We start from the raw sequence: 17468 nt of genomic DNA, 5'->3' as shown, positions 1-17468 counted from the left end.
TCTCACTCTCTCTTTTAAAAAAAAAAAAAAAAAAAATTTTTATTTGCTCTAGTTAGTTATACATGACTAAGCTTTTATTATTGTCCCTAGATGAAAAATTCATGAGAACCAAGTAAGATTTTAAAATGTGATGTTTGTAAGGTGTATTTGTGTTTTATAAAAAAGTTAACTACAACTAAATGAAGAATAGTAGGTCTCCTAAGAATTATCTAGAGTATGAGCTAATCACCTTCAACATCTCATCTAAGCTCTTACAACATGCCTCATTTTTCTCATCCATTTTCTCATTCATAAAAAAACGAATGGTTAAAACCTACATGGAGGAACTGAGAGTATAGCTCAAGGATATAGAGCACTTGCATAGCACATATGAGGTCCTAGGTTTCAATTCCCAAAACTACCTTCTTCGAAAAAAAAAAAATTATTTGTAGTTCAAATCATATAAAAAGATTAAAACAATTCCAGCAAAGCTTGTGAATATGTGTGGTTATTATATCTAGATATAGAAAGGAAGCACACAGTAATAACAACAAAATTACCTGTAGATCTCATTGGATACACTCTAGCAACCTATGCTAAACACATTACTAACATTTTTACATTAACTAAGATTTTTTTAAATTAAAATACAAATAATTAAGAGGTCACTGCATTGGAACAACAGTTAAATGATTTCCAAGGTCTATTTTAATACTAAAATACCTCCCACTGGAAATTTATGAACCATCCTCTTTCATTTAAACAAATAAACCAAGCTTTTCATATTAAGACAGTACGATTTGACTTTTTTCTTTTTTAGCCAACTGAAGTTTGGAAAATACAAAACAAACAAGAAAAAAAACAAAATTGCATGTAATTTCCCCACAAAATATTTTGTTACACAGATATAACAATATTTTGTGGTATTTCCACCCAGTTGTTAACCCATATACATCACTCCAAATAAAAAACCTAAAGCCTATTTTCCAGAAAATAAATCCACAAATTAAAGAATTGCTCTGGTATACAATAACTTTCATATGATTTTTTTGGATCCCCACATCCATATCCATTCTCACTATAGATTCACTGCAATTCTCGTTTATATTTATTTATTTATTCTCATTTATATTTATTTCATTGTTTTGCATTTTACAAGGCTTTTGACCCACAACAATCTCTCCTGAATTTGAGATTCCAGGGGGAGAGAGGGATTTGAATTTGAATCGATAAACTCTTAACAATTTAAAGAATATTTTTTAATTAACAGCAGGTTTGATGCTCTTAAATACATGCAGAAACTAGAATAAGTTAAAAAATTGTCCCCTTGTTAAAACCCGCAGGGAACTTTCCTTAATAGAGAAAAGCTGTCTTAGCAATCAGTTGACTATAGTATATCTATGGCATCTAAAGAGTTTGCACACCTTGAAAATCCTGTTTAGAGTTGAAGCAGGCCACTTCCCAAAGTTGTAACCAAGTTTATTTATATTGTCAGGCTGTAAATATTTTCTTCAAAGAAAAAAAAAAGTTGCAGATAAACTAATCCTTCCAACTTCTTTTTTTTTAATATATCTTTTTAGTTGTAGGTGGACACATACCTTTTTATTTTTATTTTTGTGGTGTTGAGGATCAAACCCAGGGCCCTATACATGCAAGACAAATGCTCTATCATTGACCCACTGCCACAGCTCCTACTCCTTCCAAATTCTACAGGGCACTGACAGCAGTGATATTTGTTATTTTTGTATATTAGAGATTTATGCACTCTAACAACCTTGAGCCGGGGGTTGCAGTTCAATGGTAGCATGCAAGCAAAGCCTGGCTTCAATTCCCAGAATCACAAAATAAATTTAAAAAAAAATAAAATCTTTAGGTAACCATGAAAAATGAAAACACGTGTCCTCACAAACATCTGTACATTAAAGTTCACAGTAGCATCATCCAAAATAACCAAAAAGTAGAAATTACCCTAAAGTCTACCAACTTATTAAAAAAAATACAGCAGATATATACAATGGAACATTATTCAGAAACAATGATATAACACATGGAGGAACTGAGTGCTTGTGGTATGCTGTGTTGGGAATTGAACCCAGGGTTTTTCACATCCTAGGCAAGCATTCTGTAGTTAAGCTGTATCCCCAACCACTTAACATTAAGCTCTAAGTGGAGGAAAGCAGTCACAAAAGGTCATATATTGCATTATTATTTACATGAAATGTCCAAAACAAGCAAATCCATAGAGATAGAAGTAGACTAGTGGTTGCCTAGGGTAGGGGAGTAACTGCTACTGGGTAAAAGATCTGGGAGGTAAGGAAAAAACTTGTGATGATGGTTACAACTGTGTGAATATAATGAAGACCACTGAATTGTACACTTCAAATGAGTAAATTATGTATCAATAAGGCTGTTATTTAAAAAAATCTTTAAAGCCACCTATTTCCACAAACCTAAAACAGCCTTCCTAATGAAACTTGTAAAAACACGAGAAAAATACCTCAGAGTTGGCAGTGGACAGCTCAGTGGTAGAGTACTTGCCTAGTACTGGTAAGGCCATGAGTTCGATCCTCAGCACCACAAAAAATAAAATAAAAAAATAAGTACTTAAACTATTGTAAAAGCATTTACTAAAGTCAATTCATAGACAAATCCACGTCAGATAAATCTTGTGAAACCATTAATAGAGCATTTAAAAAAAAAAAAACACCTTAATTCGAGTGCAGTAGTGCAAGCCTGTAATTCATGCCAGGCCTGAACATAGCAAGACCCCCATCTCAAATCAATTTCTCAAAATGCATTACACAAAAATATGAATAACATTCCTCTGAAGAAAGTTCAATAACGCTTCAACTTCAAGTTTTACCACTAATGCCATATACACCCTTCAAGCCAAGTTCCTCAATCAAATTTCCAAGTATTCAACTTACCTGGGCAGGGACTGTAGCCCATTGGTTGAGCAAGATTGGCCTAGCATGTATGCAGCCTTGAGTTCCATCCCCAAGGTTGTAAAAATAAATAGATAAGTCCATTGATCTAAACTCACACAACTTACTGATAATCTCTGCACCACTTCTCACAACATTTCCACCAGGGAATCAAGTGTCAGGGCAACCCACAGCTAAACCTGAACTGAAGCTACTGTCCCATGATGGCTCCTTACTATATCCAGAAGATAAAGTGACTAAAGGAAAATATGGGACAAGAATATAGAAACTGGGGGGTGGGGGGAGGCACTGAGGAGGGTAAGGCAGGATGATTACAAATTTGAATTCAGTCTAAGCAATATAATAAGACCCTGTCCCAAAATAAAATAAAAAATAAAAAGCCTAGCACACAAGACTCCGGGTTCAATCCCAGTATGAAAAAATATATTTATATATACACTACTCTACTCTTAGTACTCAGTACTTTGTTGGCATTGTGTTATAATTACTCCCTCTGAGTGTGAAAGATATTTTATAAAAGTGAATATATAGGTTTGGGGGTTTTGTTTTTTTGTTTGCTTGTTTGTTTGTTTTTTGGGTTTTTTTGTTTTTGGAACCAGGAATTGAAGCCAGGGGTCCTTTACCACTGAACTACACCCCCAGCCCTTTTTATTTTTAATTTTTAGACAGGGTCTCACTGAGTTGCTTAGGGCTCCCCCCAAGTTGCTGAGGTTGGCTTTGAACTTGCAATCCTCCTGCCTCAGCCTCCAAAGTTGCTGGAATTACAAACATGTGTCACAACAGCCAGTTAGATAGAATCTTTCCACAACACCCAGAAGCATAATTCTGTCCTCAGGCTTAGCCTGTAGAAAGTATTCAGCAAGTACCCTTGCCTGAGAAAAAAGGGAGGCCCATGCACAAAAGACATGTTCCTCTCCTCAAATTACTGAATAAAGTAATGAAAAGTAAAAACATCCAATCACTAGGTAATTTACAAGGCACTTCAAGCACATTCCTAACTGAAATTGAAAACCTAAGGCTGGGAGTGTATATGTCTAGAATGCACAAGACCTTGGTTTCAAACCCAGCACTACCAAAAATTTAAAAAGGAGAAATGAAAAAAAAAGGCTTTTCCTAACTGCTATATTTTTTTCTTTTACTAAGAATCTCGCTCTTTCCATTCCCCTCTTTTCTTTAGCCACAACAAATTCAGCAAATTCTATAACCTCCTGTTCTTAACTTACCCCACTAGTTTTCCTAACATATCCTTTTTTCCCACTGTGACATCTCACTACCACATATCACATAATTTTTTTTCCTCTAATTCCACATCAAAAACCTTCTAAAACAACACAAACTGCCATCACAGAGTTCAAGTTCAATACAGCATTAGAAAACTGAACTCTTTTTTGGTTCAGCCTATGTGCTTTGTTACTTGAGCTATATCCATAGCTGAAACATTGGACCAAGATAATTCCCAGTTATAGTCAAAGAAGAGCTGCCCAAGTTCTTTTGCCCAAGTACATATTAAGCCTTGTGAACTCAGAATATAATGGAAAAGGCCTTTAAGAGGACAAGAGACGACAAAATATGAAAGATGGATTATTTACTTACATTAACTAAATGCTTCTAGACCAAATATAGAGGCCCCTGAGAAAACTACCCCCCAAAACAGGAGATTCATAGCTAGACAGTAGTACATCAGCAGAAACAAAAAAACGGAGTCCAGGAAATGACAGGACTCCCCAAAGTTTCAAGAAAACAGGACTCCCCAGTTTAACACAGTACTTCCTAGTAATTACAAGGTAAAAGGATTAACTCCCAGTACTGGAGAATAAGAATGACAGACACACCAAAGATCTGTGTCAGCACACCACGTGTATTTCCTATTGGCTTTCAATCTTTGGTGTATACTGATAAATCCTAGTGCCAAAGACTACAAGCAAAAGTGAGTAAGCTCTGTGGAACTGTCCTTCCCCCCAGAGCAGATCATCCATCTACCTCTGCCCCTTATAATCCAATACAGAGGCCAAAGTTCAACCAATGGACCTTCAAATTTTTTCCCTATTTCATCAGCCTACTTTATCTCTCAGCAGTTTACAGAGAAAACAGATTTCACAACATGAGAATAAAACATTCACAACAAGTCAAAGACTTGACCTTCAGTTTTACAGGATGAAACTTTCAATGATCAAAAAATAAATCAACTTGTAAAAATTACTGTTAAATAAACAATTTTTAAGATACACAACCCATTTAAATGGGAAGGTGTTTTCAAGTATTTTGATCCATATCTATTGTCCGGTTTACTATAATTTTACAGTCCACCTCCCAGAAATAAATTCACCTTCCCTTACTTCCCCCTCCAACAATCTCATTTTAGCACAAAAATTAGGTCTTTGAAGTTCCTTACAGTATCAAATATGATCATCTTATTTATTAAACTACATTACATGTATCTTATTTATATTCTTAAAGTACAAAAAAATCCAAGAGAGATGGCTCACACCTGTAATCCCAGCTAACTGGGAGGCTAAGGCAGGAGGATCAAAAGTTTAAGACCAGTTTGGGCAACTTAGACTCTATCTCAAAATACAGGGGGTCGAGGAAAGGATAAGTAATGCAGTTCAGCAGTAAAAAACTTGCCTAGCATACACAAAGCCCTGGGTTAGAAACCCAGACTTTTAACATACATTATATCATCTCAACACATATTCTTAAGCTCTTAAATTCTCAAACTTTTATTTAAAAGGTCTCATGCTAGCTGGGTGTGGTAGTACACACTTCTAATTCCAATGACTCAAGAGGCTGAGGCAGAAGGATCACAATTGAGACCAACTTCAACAGCTTAGTAAGACTCTCAGCAACTTAGCAAGACCCTGTCTCAAAATTTATTTTTTTTTTAATTTATAAAAGGACTGGCAGTGTAGCTCAGTGATAAAGCACCCCTGGGTTGAATCCCCAGTATCAATAAATGAATACGTAATCTTTAAAAATAAAGTATCAAAGAGGGACAACCAGCTAATAAGAGGATTTGCTACCACAGGCAAAAAAATCCTAATTTCAAAAAGTAAAAAAAGGCTGGCACTATGGCACACACCTATAATCCCAGTGATTTGGGAGGCTAAAGCAGGAGGACTGTGAGTTCAAGGCCAGCTTCAGCAACTTGGTAAGCCCCTCAACTTAATAAGACCTGGTCAAACTAAAAAACTAAAAAGTATTGAGAATGTTGCTCAGTGGTACAGCACCTCTGGGTTCAATGCCCAGTACCGAAAAAAAAAGTTAAGACATAGTTCAGTAAACTTGGTGCTATGGCCCTTGCCTAGATTATGCACAGTCCCGGGTTTGATCCCCAGTATTGCAAAAAAAAAGTGAAAATAAATAAAATTGTGAAAGTGACTGCTCATAAATGGCAGTAATTATGAGAGAAATAAAATACATGGCACAACAAATCATTCACTTCCTTCCAACACTGCTGGCTGGCATCACAGCCTGTGATATTCTTCCCTTCCCCAGTTCACTGGTGGAAGCACTCTGCCAATATGATCTTAAACTTCATTCCATTGTGTCAAAAGGCCATTTTTTAAAATATTTTAGTTGTAGATGGACACAATATTTTTGTTTTTTTTTGTGTGTGTGCTGAGAATCGAACCCAGTGCCTCACACATGCCAGGCAAGTGCTCTACCACTGAGCCACAACCCGAGCTCCCCAAAAGGCCATTTTTAAAAATAAAAAAAGGCTCAGAAAACAGGTACTACCAGAGCAGAATACTAGAATATGCTGGCAATAGATCACTTTATATTGAGTCATTTTCTCTCTACAGAGATAAACTTCCCACATTGCCACTTCGAACACTTACAAAAACAGAGCAGGAAAAAAGTAGACCCTAGCACATCAATGCTCCTGTGATGGGAAAAAAGTCTCCAGTAATTAAAAAAAAAAAAAAAAAAAAAAAAAATCAACATTACTTGTATTTATCTCCTTACTATCATGTTTATATATCAAACTTGGCCAGCAAAACTGTCCCAAAATAATTCTTTTACTTCACAAAGTGCTATTCTTTTCCAATAGTTCTGTCCTATCTTAAGGCAGAAGTCTATCTAGAGCATGTGCATAAAAACCAAAAAGACTTATTTCAAAATTAGGTTCTAGGGCTGGGTTGTAGTTCAGTGGTAGAGCGTTGTCTAGCATGTGTGAGGCACTAGGTTCAATTCTCAGCACCACATATAAATAAAATATAGGTACACTGACAATTAAAAAAATATTTAAAAAAAAAAAAAAAAAAACAGGTTTAAGGGCATGCCTGTAATCCAGCTAAGGCAGACTAAGGCAGAAGGATCACAAGTTCAAGGCCAGCCTCAGCAACTTAGTAAGACCCTGTCTCACAATAAATGGACCATTTATATAAATTCATTGGTACAGTGACCCTGGGTTTAATCTCCAGAAAGCGCGCGGGTGGCGGTCAGCACAGCGGGGACTGACAGCTTCTCTATCATAACTAGGCTTCAGTTCCTCAACTCTCTAAAAAAGGATATTACTGCCCTCATGGGATTGTTGTAAAGATTAAGTATAGGAAGTATATAGTCCAGTGTCTACAACATAAGTTCTCACTAAATGCTATTATCAGTAGTTTTCAAACAATCGCTTCTCCACTAAGACCTAGAAGACAGATCCAAAGGCCTCTTAACCCTTTTATCAGTAACAGTGGCTAATAAGGGTAGAAATTCTCCACCTAGAGATATGCACCTTTGTTCTTCAATTGTACTGCACTCACCACCTTGGTACCCTGATCAAGTGACCTCTACCTCTTGCCATGTTTCCCAGCAGAACAGCTATAAGATCTATAAGATCCTCTATTTCACCTGAGGACAAAACTGAAAACTTTCTGGTCTTCCCTCATTTTGTCAACATAAAATTTCAGAATACCTCCAGGAAATGGTACATAAAAACACAATAACCTCTGCCCTAGAATAGGTCAGTCCAGGAAGTGAGTTAAACACCAAAACCATAAATTACAAGGTAGTACAATGACTGTAAATGTAATCTATGGGTAGCCCAAAACAAACATACCACAGCAACTACCCCGAGTTCTCTAATGTTGTTCATTACCTCATGTGTTCAGTCTAACAGAATTGTGTGGTAGTGGTAAATACCAATTCCAAGTGGGGGTCTCCAGTTTAGGACCCCTGGGAAGGGAACAGGTTTTGCCATTTAATATTATTAACTCAAGTTTGCTAACTGACCTGGATAAAACTGCTCCATAAGTCAAGATGTGATTCCTTATGATTGGGCTCAGCCTAAGACAGGCCAGAGTAAGCCTTCAATGAATACTTGACTGGGGGTGTAGCTCAGTGGTAGGGCACGGCCTGCCTTAGCATGTGCAAGGCCCTGGGTTCAATCCTGGGTTCAATGCTGCAAAAATTTAAAAAAACAAAACAAAACAAAACAAAAACAAAAAACACTTGTTGACTTGAACAACACAACCAAATTTTAGATCTTAGAGCTCTGCCAAGGATTGACCAAAAGTTTGATTTGCCCACTTAGTAAAGAATAAGCTGAGCACTTTGATTTGCCTTTCAGCTTCATTCTACCATTAGTAGAATGAAGTCTACCATTAGGAAACCCAACATAAGATTTTATAGATATATAATACAGATTTTAAACACTAATGTTTGTAATTTTTAAACACTGTTTAGCCAACTAAGGTAGAAATAACAGGTTTTCTGCCTTTGCCCATTACACAGGTGCCACCCAAATCAAACACCTACCTTGAGTTTTCTCTACATTTCTCTACAGCTGCCTACAATATAATACCCACCCCAACCCTGGAATATTCTCCCTCTCTACCTCAAATTCAACATGTATACAAAATTTAATCCCCTTGTTCCCAAATCAGATCCCCTTTGTACTTTGCCCCTATTATTTCATTTTCTTAGGGAACCTAAGATTTCTACTTGAGTCAACAAAGTTTGCATGTCTCAGTTCCATACTATTCATATGGTGCCAGGGATCAAACCCAGGACCTCAAACATTAGGCAAATGTTCTACTACTGAGCTACACCCCAATCCCTCATACCTTCTTTTACACTGCTTACATCAGGTCTGTTAAACAGGTTATCCAATTAGTCTCAGCCATTACCCACTCCAATCTCATTACCAATTGAATCTTCCCAAACTTCGAATGAATAAAAGCCATTCCAAACCCAAAAAACTCTGTTGCATCCCAAAATAAATCTAAGCCTGGCATTCATGGCCTTTATCTCTGCAACCATATCCTTTTCCCCCAACCTTCCTTAAAAGCTAAAGAGTTATCGACTCAAGCATTCAATACATTTCTTTGAAAGCTCTATCATAGGGCTGGGGATGTAGCTCAGTGATAGAGCACAACTGGATTTAATTCCCAGTACCAAAAAAAAAAGAAAAGAAAAGAAAAGAAAAAAGAAAAAGTGTGCTAGGTGCACAGGAAGCTCCCTATACATTATATTTCTTAGTATCCTCACCTACACATGCTTATGAAGCAGCACTAACACTGAGGATTTTGTCAGTAAAATAGAGACCTATGATCAATGTGTTGAGTAAGAGGATAAATTCTGCCTGTTTCCACCATGGTACACTACTTTTTTTGAGAGATCAAGGGAAGCATAACTGAGAATTCAGATTTGTAAATGTGTTTTTGAGGCAAAACAGAAAGCATGAGAGGTCGAGTGAAAGATGTCAATTCCTGGGGCCGGGTTTGTGGTTCAGTGGTAGAGTGCTTGCCTAGCAGGCACAAGGCACTGGGTTCGATCCTCAGCACCACATAAATGTAAAATAAAGATATTGTATCCACCTAAAACTAAAAAATAAATGTTTTTTTTTTTTAAAAAAAAAAGCAGGCTTAAGCCTAAAAAAATTATTATAAAAAAAGAAAAATGTCGGGGCTGGGGATGTGGCTCAAGCGGTAGCGCGCTCACCTGGCATGCGTGCGGCCCGGGTTCGATCCTCAGCACCACATACAAACAAAGATGTTGTGTCTGCCGATAACTAAAAAATAAATATTAAAAATTCTCTCTCTCCCTCTCTCACTCTCTCTTTAAAAAAAAAAGAAAAGAAAAATGTCAATTCTTTCTGCTAATCGGAACTCAGACTGGTTATATAAAATGAACCATTGCAAGTTTAATCTACACCCAATTCCCAAAAATAGTCTGATTCAAAGTCTCATCTGCTGATCAGGCAAAACTCTCATGTTTGTAAAATACACTGTGATTCCAGCTTTGGTTTTAAGTTAGTAAGATTAAAAATTTTCAAATTAAGCAAAATCAGGGAAGTACAGAGGAATAAAACTGAACAAAGTATGTTGTGTGCACGTATGAGTAAGTAACAGCAAGTCCCACTGTTACAGAGAATTACAATGCACTAATAAATTTTTAATTAACCAAAATCCAACAATTTCTTAGAGCAACAGAATAAACATGGTTAAAACCTAAAAGCAACCAGGTGTGGTGGCACACAGCTGAAATCTCACCAACTCCAGAGGTTGAGGCAAAAGGATCGCTTAACGAGGCCCTTAGCAACTTAGCAATTAGACCCTATCTCAAAATTAAGAAAATAAAAAAGGGCTGGGGATATAGCTCAGTGGTAAGGGCCATTGATTCAATCCCCAATACCAAAAAATTAAAATTGAAATAAATAAAAACCTAGGGGAAAGGGGATTAGCAAGGATGGTGGAATGTGATGGTCATCATTATACAAAGTACATGTATGAAGACTTGAATTGGGTGTTAACACACCTTATATACAAACAGAGATATGAAAAATTGTGGTATATATGTGTTTTAAGAATTGTAATGCAGGGAGCCTGGGTTTGTGGCTTGGTGGTAGAATACTCGCCTAGCATGCATGGGGCACTGGGTTCCATCCTCAGCACCACAAAAATGTAATATAAAGATGTTGCATCCACCTAAAACTTAAGAATAAATATCTAAAAAATAGTAATAATTGTAATGCAAAAGAAAAGTACATACTTTATATAGATACGAAAAATTGTGCTTTATATGTGTAATAAGAATTGTAATGCATTCTACTGTTGTATATTTAAAAAAATAAAATCAATTTAAAAAATTAAATAAATAAAAACCTAAACACCACAACCAACCCCTCCTGATACAAAACATTAATCAGTTCCATTTCAACAATTTCACTTGAGCAGCTGATTCTGTTATCAACTTCCAACTACTTTCAATTATAACACCTTGAAAATAAGTCACCCAAACCCAACAAAAAAGAATTTATAAAATATATTTCTCCTAAAAACAGCCTCAACAGTTCTTGAAATTATCTGAACAGTGGGGAAGGTATTCTTTACTAACAAGGTATTCCTAAAAATATTTTATGTACATTAAAACAGTCATTCATTCCATTTAATTTAATTAATTAATTTAAATTCATTCCATTTTAAATGATTTAGTTATTTACAATTTAGTACCCAAATGGAAAATTACCCAGTGACAATACAACAATGATCATTTTTTAAAACAAGTGACTCTTTTGCTTAGAACAAACTAAAATAGAAATTTAAGCTTTTAAAGACATTCATTGAAAGCAGTTATTGTAAGTGGATAGTGATTATAAAAGAGTTTGAAAGCTTAAATAGTGAACTTTTTTTTTACCTGATGTTCTGCATGAATGTTATCCCCAGTAGGCCATCGATGTTTGCTATTATTATAGCCGCCTCCACCACTTCCTCCTCCCCCAAGCTGCTCACCATGCTGCCTCTGAAAGAAGTAGTCCACCATAGCGTCGTCCTGTGAACGGCCTGCAACTCCTATGGATCCTGGGACAGGGCTGGAGTGTGTCCCAGCTGCAAGAGCCTGATTTGCAGCTGGTTGTGGCTGCGCTTGGGACCCTGTTCCAGATGTCAAAACAACAGGCATGTTGGGATTAGCTGGTTCTTGAGGGTGATGTTTCAGGTGGGGGCTGAAAGAGTCCTGCCAAAGCACTGCTTTTCTCTTCAAGACACATGCAACGCTCATTCCACCAACACCTAAGGACAGATAGGTTATATACGTTTAATATTTGCATTTTGAAACAACTTGATAGACACTAATAAAAATATGAACTCCACATCTTCTGCTATACAATCAACATTAACCAGTTTCTACCAAGCTGCCAATTTTATATTATACACACAAATTCCTAAACTAAAATCTTGATTTTTAAGTTGTTGAATCTCTGCTAATGTAAGTAAAGGTAATTGGATGGTCATGGCTCTGACAAGATATTGAAATCAGGACTCAATACCACAACTTCTGGGAAGCCTTTTCAAAAGGTAGCAATATAGGGGCTGGGATGTAGCTCAGTATTAGAACACTTTTCTAACATGTGAGACGCTGGTTTCCATTCCTATACCTAAATTTAAAAATAAAAAAAAATTAAAAAAAAAAAAAAGAGCTGGGCACGGTGGGCATGCCTGTAATCCCAGCAACTTCAGCAGATTAACGAGGTACTCAGCAACTCAGTGAAACCCTGTCTCTAAATAAAATATAAAAAAAGGACTGGGAATGTGGCTCATTGGTTAAGCACTTCTTGGTTTAATCCCCAGTAACAAACAAAAACAAAAAAAAGTAAACAGAATTAGACTTCAATTGGTGGCTTCTGTACTGAGCTTACTTGCTCCTTAAGCCAACTGTGGTACATAGTTTTTAAATCAACAAGAGCTTTTTTTTTTTTTTTTTTTTTTGGTCAATGGACCTTTATTTCATTTATGTATATGCAATACTGACAATTAAACCCAGCACCTCACACACCAAAGAGCCACAACCCCAGCCCCTAAATCAACAAGAGCTTTTTTAGAACAACTTTACTGCTGGATATACCAATAAACAAACTACAAAATAATCAATAGCTCAAGATTGTCTAATTTGAAAAGACCCTTTAAAATGCCCAACATATTCCACAGGATACCCCTTGAAGAAACAATTAGACATTCTGACCAAGAACAACAACAGAATGTTCTTAACCTAAACCCTCTCCTCAGCTGCTACTGATGAGGGGGGAAATTCAAGACTTTAACCAATAAAGTACAATTTAAATGTAATCTTATAATTATTCCATTAGTGCTTTGACACCTAGAAACAGAATGAGAAAAACCAAATTCACTTTACTAGAGTAGAAAGCCTCACTGTAAAACCAGAAATCTCACCACAGTAATACTGTGGCAAATATAATGCAGACATTATCTCATCACAGAAACTCTGAGAGGTAAGGATTTTCATTCCTATTTCCCAGATGAAAACATTAAGGTACAAAATTATGATATGCCCAAGGTCATTTAGCAAGTGAGCAGCCGAGAAGGCTCTCAATCTGTTCTGTATCCAAACTTAGTTGTTTCTATCTGCGCCCCTTGCAACAGTATCTCTCACCAGTCTCCTCTACTCCTCTGAAAGAAGCCTGAAAATGTTACTATTAAATATTACAATTTAAGTTCTAAAAATCAAAAAAGTTACATTTGTATATACAAAGTAAATAAATCAGTTACCAATTAACAAGCATCTGTTCACAACCTCAGAGAGCCTAATTTCAATAGTCCAGTGTTCCATGTCTTATCACTCTTATTTCAAAACTAGATTTATGAAAAATCTATCTCTCCTGAATAATTAAGCCTCCTGACAAAGTAGCATTCACTTCTCACAACTAACTTGTGTTTGGAAGTCAGAAGTAAGAAGACACAATAGAATTTGTGATCTCTTCAAAGCCTAATTTGGAAATGCCTAGTCTAGGTTAACAACTCCAATCCATCAGAGGCTTCCTGGAGTACTGGTGTAGTTTAGTCTTCTAGACTTCTCAGTTTCTCTCTTCATGAATAAAATCTTGTCCTCGCTCAAGTAGCAAAATAAGTAAACCATGCCTGTTTCACCATCAGCTTTTGCAAAGTACGAAACAGCCAAATGCCTTCCCAACTCAATTTTCAAAAGGACTCATTACCTTGTTTCCAATAGTGGATAGTCCCATTTTCTTTTACCAGGGAATCTCAATCTATCTTTGTTTTAAAATATACCAGAAGCCCCAAAACCAAGTTTTGCCACTGAACAATATCTCTGAGCCTGTTTCTTCATCTAGAAAACAGAAAATATGCTTTCTCTATGCAATAGTATCTCTCACAAGTCCAAAATCTATGCAATAGTTTTGGGTTTTTTTCTTAAATTATTATTATTAAAATATACAAAAGTTACGGATAAGTTTAAAGTCACCATGCTGAAGAGCCCACACATTAGTTACCACCAGTTAAGGCAATGCAGCTCCAAGCTCTAGAGAATTCCTAAAATAGTAAATGTAATCTTTTCTGATATAAAAGACCTGTCAAAATAGTTATCTAAAATGAATTTCCATATGAAAAAAAGAATTTATCACGGAAGCACACTGAAAACAACCTCATTCCAAAAAGGGATGGGAGAGGCTGGTTTCTATAAAAATGTTCAAACAAAACAATTGGCTTTTGTAAAGCTATCTGTAGGGCCTGCAACTTCCTGCTTTACCTAATGAGGCAAGGTAGTTTCTCAAAGGAGAGAAAACCTGGCAGAAGGGACAATTTGAAATCGAGAAAATACTTAAGTAATTAATGTATGTCTTGGGTAATTTTGTAATACCCTGTCACTACAGCACAAAAATTAAGAAACAGTCACCTAAATGTTAGTAAACAAAATTAATACCTTTTAGGGAACTCTCAAAGTTCACTAAAAAGTTATGTTTAAACAGATTTCAAATGTAATTTTTTACAAATGACCCATGAAAATAAGTATTTTAAGCAACTAGAATTAGGTGTCAATTCTAGCTACTCTTCCATAGTTTCCTGTTTACATCAAGGTGTGGATTTTTTTGTTTTGTTTTGATTATCATTAATAGAGTTTACTTCAAATAAAGGAACATGGTTTAATCTTTCTCCTACTAAAATGGCTAGTGGTTTAAAAGGTGTTTATTTTTACCATGCTGAACAAACATTCTGTGGTCATAAATTTATTTTAAAGCAATTCATCTCAAATCCAAACTAAACAAATTCCAACTTCAAGAAGTCGGTGGCCTTCTACAAAATGAATTCAAGCGTGGTGAAGGCAAAAATACTAACTCGAAAGTTCATAATCTATTATTTCCCAAAGACCCAGATAAAGAATCAACAGCCACCACAGAGTGTTTCAAAGTTAAAATTGGCAAGGGATCAAAATGTTTGTTTTGTTTACTAAAAACTACATCGGAAGCCGCATACCTTGAGGGAGGCTTGTCTTGGTGATTTTGAGCGTATTCAAAATACGAACAAAAAGCTAAAGCTACAAACCTATTATCTGAGAACTGACTTTTAAAACAGAATACCCCCTTCAAAACAAATTTTTTTTAAAAAAGCCTCATAAAGCCTTAGTCTTCATAACAGGACTTGAGCAAAATGATCAATAACTACAACAGTGTTTTCTGAATTGAACAATGAAGGGGTGAGGATTAAAGTTATGATGAGGACAAAGCCTTCTCTGGTAATTCGTGTGTGGGTTCTTTGGTTGGGTTTGGGTTTGGGATTGGGGTTTGGGGTGGGGGAGACGACACTGGAGAAAACAAAGTTAGAGGAGCGTATTCCTCACTTGACGTGGGAGTGGTACTGGCAAGTAAAATAAATGACCTGTGTTTACCAAGCACGTTCGTGAGAACGCCAAGTGTCCAGTTATTGTGTGTGTGGATGGTTTTCCTGCTCCCGAGAGCAGAGCCCCTCGGAGTTAAGAGACACACCAGTACAGACAGGCTCCTCCGAGAGGAGGAACCTACCCCAAACACCAGCTCTCACGGAAACAAAAGGCTACAAAGCACCCAGGAGCCTCAAAAGCGATCTGAAACTTCCTGATCGCCACTTCTCCACATTTAAAGCTTGCAAAGTTCCCCCACGGCGGGTCTCGCCCGTGGACTCGGGCCACGGCTGCTTCTCCTGTGCTTTATTGTTCCCCCTCCATCGGCGCTGCCACGGAAGCTCGGGAAGTCGAAGAACCCCGGGGTGGCACAGAACTACACTCCATGGCCACACAGAGGAATCCGGGCTTCGCAAACCCGTCAAAAAAGCAACCCGAACGGCAACATCCATCTCCGGAGACTCCCAACAAGGCCGAGCACAAACACGGAGACGCCTCTGGGCTCCGGGCCGGGGCCTAAACCCCCGGCCTTCTCCTCGCTTCGACCCCGCTCCCCACCCCCTCCCTCCTGTGATAACAATAGGGGCCTTGCTGCTGACTCCAAAACATGTACGAAGAACAGCGAGTGAGGAGCCTCAGCCAGGGCCCCGGCGGCTTTTCCAAAGCCCTTCTCACCCCACCAAACGCTCTCAAACACCAATACGAAGGGATAATCTGCTCGCTAGGGGTGCGGAGTAGCGTTTGGGGCCCGCGGGGTGCGGATACTCACGGGCGGAGCGGTAGGATGAAGATGGATTTCAGCCCCCCGATCTTCTCTCTCCGGCGCTCTCGCTCCCCCTTACCTTTCACTCCGACAACATGGCGGCCCACTGGGGACTGGGCTGGCGCGGTGCATCATGGGATAGGCTCTGGCCCCGGCTCCGGCGGTGGCAGCGGCGTGTGCCGAGAAGGCAGAGCGGCTCTGGAACAGGTTGCCTGGTTGCCATGCCAACCCGGGGCCTGTGTGAACTTGGGAAACTTGCAAGCAACACAACCGCTGCGCGCGCGAGTGCCCGCCCGCTGGGCGAGCGCGCGCCGCCGAGGGCAGAAGGCGGGGTGCCCCTGGCCGGCACCTGAGCGCGCACGGTGCGCGCGGGCGCGGGGCTGAGCTCGGCCGCAGCTGGGCAGGCGGGCGGCGCGGGAGGCCGGCGAAGTCCTGCGCGCGGTTCTCTGCCCAGTGAGCCCGCCCGCAGGGTATTCCAGCCTGGCGGCGCCCGCAGGGCTCTGGCCTTAGACGTGGGCAGGACAAATACCTAACTTAACATCGCTAGCCGGAGGCGTTATTTAACCTTCCTGCCTCCATTTCCCCATTTGTGAAATAAAGAGGTAAATAGGAACACCTCCCTAACTGAGGGATTAAGGGGAATAGCATATGCAAAATACTTAGCACAGTACGGGGACTAAGGAAAGGCCACACAGCACAATCTGCAAGATCCCGGGGCAAAATGAAAACGCGAGGCTCCTGGTTCAAAAATGATCATGAATTTTAAGATGGCGACAAGAGAACATTAAACCAAGAACATGGGGGGCTGGGGTGGAGCACTTGCCTAGCATGTGTGACGCCCTGGGTTCGATTCTCAGCACCACATACAAATAAATTTAAAAAAAAAAAATTCATCAACAACTAATAAAAATATTTAAAAATAAATAAATAAACCAAGAACATGAAGCCAACCCTACTAAAAAGCACTCAGTCTCAATGTCAGCTGCTGTCGTTCTGTCCTGGTTCGAGAAAGAAGGGAAATGTGGCCATCTGATCAAAATGACTTTTCAAGTCTGTAGTATTTGATAAGATAGTTATGTTATTTCAAACTAGAGTGGATTGAATAACCACAATTTTATTTAAAAAAAAAAAAAAAAAAAAAAAAAAAAACCTGAAGATAC

The 17468-nt window shown here is 38.2% G+C and overlaps 1 protein-coding gene across 23 annotated transcripts in view; it reads right to left on the bottom strand.

The window, feature by feature from the left end:
- Pum1 (pumilio RNA binding family member 1) overlaps positions 1–16427 on the bottom strand; it is a 124482-nt gene extending 108055 nt beyond the window's left edge. For 19 of the 23 annotated variants that reach the window (XM_076860875.2, XM_076860877.2, XM_076860883.2 and 16 more), the window contains exons 1-2: positions 16315–16427; positions 11553–11926 (exon numbers count right to left, since the gene is read on the bottom strand). In XM_076860875.2, the coding sequence (XP_076716990.1) occupies positions 11553–11915 (363 nt within the window). In that variant the 5' untranslated portion in view covers positions 11916–11926; positions 16315–16427. Of the gene's footprint in view, positions 1–11552; positions 11927–16314 lie in introns of those variants that run through there. The other 4 variants (XM_076860879.2, XM_076860897.2, XM_076860898.2 and 1 more) reach the window with 2 other exon arrangements.
- Between the last annotated feature and the right edge of the window lie 1041 nt (positions 16428–17468).

This window comes from Callospermophilus lateralis, chromosome 7, assembly GCF_048772815.1.
Source record: "Callospermophilus lateralis isolate mCalLat2 chromosome 7, mCalLat2.hap1, whole genome shotgun sequence".
Taxonomy (NCBI): domain Eukaryota; kingdom Metazoa; phylum Chordata; class Mammalia; order Rodentia; family Sciuridae; genus Callospermophilus; species Callospermophilus lateralis.
Note: the sequence above shows the minus strand (reverse complement) of the source record. Positions and strands in the feature narration are given on the sequence as shown.